General features: G+C 49.5%; 1 protein-coding gene across 3 annotated transcripts; it reads left to right on the plus strand.

Annotated features, from left to right (window-relative positions):
- Positions 1–624: 624 nt before the first annotated feature.
- LOC121915750 (carcinoembryonic antigen-related cell adhesion molecule 6-like) lies at positions 625–7820 on the plus strand. Of its 3 annotated transcripts, XR_006100740.1 has the most exons (4): positions 625–1323; positions 1833–2114; positions 6374–6736; positions 7626–7820. XR_006100740.1 is itself a non-coding variant. In XM_042440246.1 (3 exons), coding segments are annotated over exons 1-3 (396 nt in total). In that variant the 5' UTR covers positions 5320–5327; the 3' UTR covers positions 7628–7820. The 3 variants fall into 3 exon arrangements, 1 of the variants encoding a protein (XP_042296180.1); XR_006100741.1 differs by lacking the exons at positions 625–1323; positions 1833–2114 and adding an exon at positions 2221–2425; XM_042440246.1 differs by lacking the exons at positions 625–1323; positions 1833–2114 and adding an exon at positions 5320–5358.
- Positions 7821–7908: the final 88 nt, after the last annotated feature.

Genomic DNA, 7908 nt, shown 5'->3' on the forward strand with positions numbered 1-7908 from the left:
GCCTCGCCTCGCCTTGGCCCAGGAAGGAAGGAAGGAAGGAAAGGAGGAAGGAGGCGCCCAAGGGCCGGGGCTTCCCCGCCGGCGCAGCTGAAGCCCAGGGACTTTCTCAGCCGCTGCTTACCGGCCTCCCCTCCCCCCTCCCCTCCCCCCAGGGCACTTCCGCCTCCGGTCCTCCTTTCCCCCCCCCAAAGAAAGAACCGGGGAGGCCCCCGAGGAAGAGGAGGAGGAGGAGGAAGGGCAGCCCGCCCGGGACTCTGCCTCGCTGCTCGCCCTGGGAGGAGGACTGCTGGGTGGAAGACTTGTTTCTCTTGCTGGATCGCAGCTCCCATCATCCTTCAAGCTGCTGGGGCTTGCAGCCCGACCACACCTTGCCACAGACTCCGACTCCGTCTAGAGTGGAGTATATTTGGGACCTACCACTGCTTCCATCTGGACTGCAGTGCCCATCATCCTCCACCAGGCCAGCCTGGCATGGAGGGGGGGGGGGGCTGCTGGGGCTTGCAATCTGGCCACACACTCAGGACCCAAGCCATAATCACAGGGTTGGGCTATTTGCAGCTCCCATCATCCTTCAGCATAGGCTAGGCTGGCTGTCTGGCCTTGCAGTCTGATCACACCCTTCCAGTGAGGTGAGGGCCCAATCCATATATACAGACTGCAACCCCCATCATCCCTCTCCATAGGATAGACAGGCAAAGGGACTGCTGGGACTTGCAGTCGAGCCACGGGTCACCAGTCGGGAACCAATCCATAATTTAGGCAAGCTTTACCAGCTGGGCTTCTGCCTGGCAGGGGGGTTGCGTAGGAGCAGCAGAGCCCAAGCAAAGGGGGACCTTGGCAACCAGGGTGGGCCAGTGACGTGGAGGAAGCGTGGGATTCCCCAGCAGTGGCCCAAAGGGCAAGCCAGGTCATTGGGAGAGGAGCCAGGGCGCCCTCTGCTGGGAGGAAAGGGCAGCGCTGGGGATGCCCAGGGGCTCAAGGCAGCCCCAGCAGCCACCAATACTGTATTGCCCTGTAGATGTGACTGTAAGCTGAGCCCATGGTGCCCCATGTGCAGCAGCCAGCCCTCCGGATCCGCGGGTTCAAGCAGCCATGACTTGGAAATCAAGGAGAAAAAGATACACATTGCAAAAGGCCGTTTTGCTCTCCATTCTCTTCAATGGGATTTGCACATCCATGGATTTTGGGGCCTGGAACCAAACCCAGCAGATACCAAGGGTCCACTTTCTGGGTTGAGGGCAGGTTTTTGAGGCCTAAATTAAAGATTCTGATGCGACCCACAGATGAGTCAAGGGCTCAACTTAAGAGGCACGGATGTAAAAGGTGAAGGAAAGGGGAAATGTTGATATGTATTTGTTTATTAGCATCCTTATACCCCGCCCTTCAACCCTAAAGGCTATCAGAGCGGCTGACAATTATTATTTTTAATTAGACATTTTAATTAAAATGTTGCCCAAATATGCTTTTCCTACCTGATGTATTTATCAAGGAGAGAGGAGAGAGCAATGTCGTATTTTTAACATAGTCTGCATTAACTCATTACTGTTTTTTAACTTTTAAAATAGTTTCCCTGCTTGGGAACTGCACACATACATATACTGTATATCAATTGATAGAAGATTGGATTCATTGGTTTTGCAACCACTTGCAATGACCCGGGCGATCCAACGGTAGTTCATAGTGAGGCCATAGTTGCAAAACCAATGAATCGAATCTTCTATCAATGTATTTTAAAACACACACACACACATATATATATATAGAATCCTAGAGTTGGAAGAGGCCCCAAGAAGGGCCCTGATCCATTCCAACCCCTTTATTCTGCCATGCAGGAACTCTCAATCAAAGCACTCCCATTGACAGATGGCCATCCAGCCTCTGTTTAAAGACCTCCACATAGTTCCCAGGCCGGGCTGCCGCTTGCGTCACTGATGACACTCAGATGATTGACATGCGTTTTGAAGAGGCACAAACTAGCAGGAACAACCATCGTGCCAAAAAAGAAGGGATTACAAGGGGAGAATGAAAAGATCCACTTTCATAGCGGGAACGACAGACCTTTTGGAATCGATTTACCAACGCGGAGCGAAGGCGAATTGCAAACTGGTTTAAATGTAAGTGGGAATGAGCCCTTTATTTATTCTTTCCCCAACGTGGCTGTATCTCTCGCCCTTGAACTCCCGGCCTGTGTGGTTTCAGCCCCGGAGTTCCCATGGAGATGTCGTGTTGTGGGTTGTTGTGAGTCAGCTCCTTGCACTTTGGCACCGTCGGTGAGTCAGGAGCCGGGATCTCTGTCGCACGATGGTCCTGGAGGAGGAAGTGCGGGTGTGTGAGCCACTGGTCTGTTAACCAGAGAGACCGACGGACCCATTGCGGGAACCAGGAACCGAATCCAAAACTCCCCTTCTCATCTGGGATGCCCCTGGTAAAGTCCTCCTTCAAAGCACTACTGGCCCCTCTTTGCAAGGAGCCAGATATGAAACAGGGTGCATCTATACTGTAGAAACAATGCACTTTGACACCACTTTAACTGCCATGGCTCCATCGTAAACGAATCATGGGATTTGTAGTTTGGCTGCTCACCAGCACTCTTCAGAAGGCGAAAGACTGTTACAAAACTACAAATCCCTAAATACGGTTGCAAAACTGCTGCATTATTTTTACAGTGTAGATGCAAGCCCAGAATAAATGCTGTCTGGCATGGAAATAAAGCAGTGAGGAATGGTTTAGCACAGGGGTAGGCAACCCTTTTGAGCCGGGGGCTGGGTTGCTGTCCCTCAGACAACTGGGGGGCCGAAGCCCAAAAATAAATAATTAAATAATTTTTTAAAAATTAAATAAATAAATAAACCAGGACAAATGTAGGACAAAATTTTCAAATGGAGGGCACTTTTTAAATAAAAAATGGAGGTCATGCGAAAAAATTTGCTGATTTTTAAAAAAATGTTAAGATAAATGCATGTTTCTGAGGCTTCTATAGACAATTGCCCAACCATGCCCCTCGCATGAGACGCCAAAGGCCCCAGCGGTAATCGGCGGCACGGGCCGCAGGATGCCTACCCCTGGTTTAGCAGGTCCATTTGTTTGCCATTGAGGGCATAGGAGCAACACCAGTTAAAAAAAGGTGGTAACTGTAGTACAAATCTGTGGATGTTTGTTGGGCAATTAGGTCCTTCCAGGGAAGAGGATGACCAGGCAAGTAGGCCTGGCATGGTTGCCTTGGCATGTGCCACCTGCAGAGGTCAGATTTGGGAGACTACAGTCTTGGCATGTGGTCCTGCTGGCTGGGGGATTCTGGGAGCTGTAGTCCTCCCAATTGCCTGCCCTCCCAAAATCTCAGCCCGTGTGAAAATGTGAGCGTGGTCATAAGCAAGCAGGGGCAGTTCCTGCCATGGTTTCCACCCCTCTGGCTCAAAGGCGAGATTCCCAGAAGTCAGAGGCCTGGAAAGTCCCATTCCATCATGGTACGCCTTCTGCCAGGAAGGGATTGGCAGAAGAGATCCTGCCCAGCTCTTGCCTTGAAAGAAGAGAATCCGTAAGGATTCATTCCAAGCTAGAATTAAGGACAGGGCTGCCATCTGACCAGCAAAAACCAAGCTGGGCTGGTCCTGTGCCTTTAAGATGCACAGGGCAAAGCATTTCCCCTTTCTGAGTCTAGAAGGGAAGCTCTATTGGCTGCATTTGAGTGTTGGACTCTGGAGACCGGGGTTCGAATCCCAGCTCAGCCATGGAAACCCACTGGGTGACCTTCGGCAAGTCCCACTCTCTGAGTCTCAGGGGAAGGCAGTGGCAAACCACCTCTGGACAAATCTGGCCCAGAAAACCCTTTGCCTTAGGGTCTCCATAAGCTAGGAATGACTTGAAGGCACGCAACGACAACGGCAACAAGGTTACGCTCACACTGCAGAAATGGTGCAGATGACACCTAGCGGTTGGTTGAGCAATGGTTGGGGGATCTGGCTGTTTTAGGTTTTTGACTCATCTGGCCCCCAAGATGTTGTCAGGTTGCAATTCCCAGCACAGCACAGAGTTGGTGGTGAAGGATGCTGGGAGATCCAGCCCAGAAGCATCGTCAGAAGGGGACATGCTTCCTATCCCTGCTTTAAATCTGTTGCCGCATGTGTGGGTTTAGAAAACATGGCCACACATATCAAGGACACCAGGCGGTCCAAGTATTCAGTCCAGGGATGCAATGATTCATGAATCCCCTGGAACTCTCCAAAGTCCTGAAACCTCTCCTGCTCACCAAAGACAGTGGTCCTTCCACAGAGGACCTCCATGAATGTGGGGAAAGTGCAAATAATAATAACAATAATAATAATATTACTCTTTATACCTGAAAGAATGCCTCTCTATGAATCTCCAGGTCCTCCAGTGCAACTTTATGGTCAACATCTTCCAGAAGCAGTAGAGTTCAAAGATATAGCCATATTAGTCTGTGGGCTACCTTTGTACCAAGTCTGGAAACTCCAGCCAGTTCAGAATACGGCAGCTAGATTGATGACTGAGGCATCCAGGAGTGGTCATATTAAACCCATCTTAAAACCACTCCACTGAATGCCAGTTGGTGTCTGGGCAAGGTACAATGTGTTGGTTATGACCTTTAAAGCTCTACATGGTTTGGGTCCATTGGGTTACGTATGGGATTGCCTTCTCCCGTACAATCCACTCTGTGCACTCACTCAGGTCTTCTGGGGGACATTAACTTCAACCAGCCAGGACTTTTTGTCAGCTGCCCCAAAACTGTGGCACGACCTGCCAGAGGAGATGCAACAGCTGAAAATGTTGGCTGTTTTTAAAACAGTGTTAAAAACATATATTTCCTGGTAGGCCTTTGTTTTTCTGTGCCTCCAAATCATTTTTAATTTATGGCCACCATAAATTGGATTTGATTGTTGGATTAGGACTCCAGAAGACCAGAGTTCGAATCCCCACTCAGCCCTGGAAACCCACTGGGTGACTTTGGACAAGTCCCACTCTCTCAGCCTCAGAGGAAGGCAAGGGCAAACCTCCCCTGGACACATCCTGCCAAGAAAACCCCATGACAGGATCGCCATAAGTCGGAAATGACTTTGAGGCACATGACAACAATAATAATTTGCATGACGGTGGACGCTCCTTTTCTTCCGTTGGGAAACCATTTCTGTCCTAAGAACAGACCGTTCTTTTCTTCCCCCCCTCTCTCTTGCCCAATGCTTCATTCCTTTCCTTTTCTGCCCCTCTTTCCTTGTTGGGCAATGCCCCCCATGTCTGTGGAAATCCCTCCTCTGCACCATATATAAGGCCCCTGCAAGAGAGCTTTAGCACTGAGGACAAAGCAGCTTGCAATGGCCTGGAAAGGACTTGTCATTGTGGCAGGTGAGGAGGCAGGTGGCTGAGGGTAGACGCTGGCAAAGGGTGGAAGCTGTGCCATGCCAGCCCTCTGTGGCACTGGAGGACCCTGTTTCCTTGTCAGGATCTAAGCACCAGCAACTTTGAGGAGAAGAGGTGCCACTGTTTCCTTGGCCTCGTGCGGCACGGTGTCTTGGGTCATCCCCCGGGTTTAGCACATGCAGTGTTTTGTAGAACAACAATGCCTTCTCAACTGCAACAGATTCACCATGTTCATTACAAACATTAAAGCAATGTCAAAATTGCATTAATTCTGCAGTGCAGATATAGCCAAGGGAAAAGTAAGCCATATGCAAGCCCTTGTTAAGCAAATGCCAAAATTGTGAAGTCGAAGGCTTTCATGGCCAACATGCATATCTTTTTTTTGGGGGGGGGGGCTATGTGGCCATGTTCTAGAAGAGTTTGTCCCTAATTTTTCGCCTGCATCTGTGGCTGGCATCTTCAGAGGATGCTGGCATGGAAGCGAGTTAGGTGTGTGTGTGTATCTGTTTTTGTTGAAGGCAAAGGGAGGTAGGGAGGATTGTGTAATTATTATTATTATTATTATCATTATTATTCTTTTAGTTTGCACCAATGCAACTACACAGGAATTTGGGTAGTCCTCATCCTTGATGCCTGATCATTTTGAGGGTCGGTGGGTGTCTCAACCGGCCAGTCTGGCCTTTCAGGGGGCTCAAGTTCCCCCTGTTCCTTCTCTGAGAGAGAAGATCAAATATATCCCAAAAGGACAATTCCCAAACTCCATATCCAGGAGCCATTGCAGTTAAAGTGGTGCCAAGCTGCATTATTTCTGCAGTGCAGATGTGCAGACTTGAGAATTTGCCCCGAGTCCTTTCCTCTTGTCTGAAACTGAAGAACTTGCATCCTTGTTTCCTGCCTGGAGATGCCCCAAGAAAACCAGAGCCCTGAAATCTGGCAACCCTGATTGAAAGAGGTCTTCATTTGTTCTTAATGTCTTCACTGGACATCTCTTCTCTTGCAGCCTTGGCTGTGGCCTCCTGGCCCCAGGTAGCCAAAGCCATCCGCCTGGTCCCTGAGCCCGCCAACCCCCGTCTCGGCCAGTCGGTCACCATTTCGGTGAGGGATACCCGGTACCCTTACATCTGCTTTTGGTTCCGGGGCAACGCCTTCGACAAAAACAGAATGATCTTCCAGGTTGAGCTTGGAAGAGTGGTGGCCAAGCGGGGAGGCTTCACCGGCCGGGAAAGTTTGGGAAAAGACTGCTCCCTGGTCATCCAGAACTTGCAGCCCTCGGACAACGGAGAGTTCTACCTCATTGTGCAAGAAGGACGTCTGGGTCAGACTCAACGCTGGTCAGATGCCTTGGTCCACCTGCAAGTTTCCTGTAAGTATCCAAGATGGAGGAAAGAGCGTGACTCAGAAGTCAAGGGGCAGCTGGTAGTTTCCATGTTGGCGGGGCAGTAAATCCACTCCAGAGTTTACTTTGGACTTTTAAGAAGCTAACCTTGGTTCTTCTGGTCCTATTGCACACCCCAAAAGAAGACCAGCCTTTTGTAGGGTCCCCTTAAACCTCAGACCAAACCTCCAAATGCATTCACCTCTGGTGTTGAAAGGTCCAGAATTCTCTAATCCACCTCTTGCGGCAGCAGTGAATCTGCTCTGGGTTTTATGGTGCTATCCAAGGCACTGGACCTCATTTTTGGATAAGTTTCAGCATGTTAGATAATCCCATTAAAATTGAGGCTGAACCCCAGAATGGATTCACTTTACTACTGATAGGAAGCCCCCAGCTGGTTAAAATAAAAGACGTTTTTATTGCAAACAAAAAGGCTCATTTCTGCATATTAAGCTGCTGTGCAAGAGCAGAAAAGGGGAGGGCAGCTCATGGCTGGCAAAAGGTTGGTTGCCACATGACCGGATAAAAAGATCCTGGCCTGCTCCTGTGCCTTTAGCAACATCCTAACTTGCAACACACAACACGCACAAGGCCGAAAAATTGCATTGTTCATTGCATGGAAGTTTGTTAGCAACCAATATGGCTGTTTAAGGCACAGCAACATGTCTCTGTCAAGGCTAGTTATAAGGCCAGTGTTAGAAGATCTGTAAGAGGCCATTTCCTGCACAATCCTAAACTAGGAGCAGGAGTCCTGGGACATCCCATTCCTAGATGTTGCTGGACTGCAGCTCCCTCCCAGTATCGAGATGAGCTGGATGCTGGGAGCTGCAGTCTAAAAATACCCCCCTCCTGGCATGAACTATCGATCTCTTTGCAGAGTGAAGAGCCTCGCTTGGAGTGCTCCAGGATCCATTTCAGAGAAGATCACAACTTGGAAACCAACATGCCAAAGATGAAGCGCCTCTGCATTCTCACATGTGCCCTTCCTTCTCTTTGTTTTCTCCTTCCTTGTCCCAAAAAGAGTGAAAAAAGAAAATGGACCTCCAATTAAAATGTGCATCCTGAAAGTGCATGTGTGTGTCTATGTGCATACATGTGCATGCTTTACTGTTTTTTGGAAAAATCATGGCAGGAACATCTCTTCCGTTGGAAGCCTTCAG

This window comes from Sceloporus undulatus, chromosome 9, assembly GCF_019175285.1.
Source record: "Sceloporus undulatus isolate JIND9_A2432 ecotype Alabama chromosome 9, SceUnd_v1.1, whole genome shotgun sequence".
Taxonomy (NCBI): Eukaryota; Metazoa; Chordata; class Lepidosauria; order Squamata; family Phrynosomatidae; genus Sceloporus; species Sceloporus undulatus.

Coding starts and splice junctions, on each gene's coding strand:
- LOC121915750 (XM_042440246.1), top strand. CDS start 5,328: ATGGCCTGGAAAGGACTTGTCATTGTGGCAG. Junction 5,359..6,373: donor AGGACTTGTCATTGTGGCAG/GTGAGGAGGCAG, acceptor CTTCTCTTGCAG/CCTTGGCTGTGGCCTCCTGG.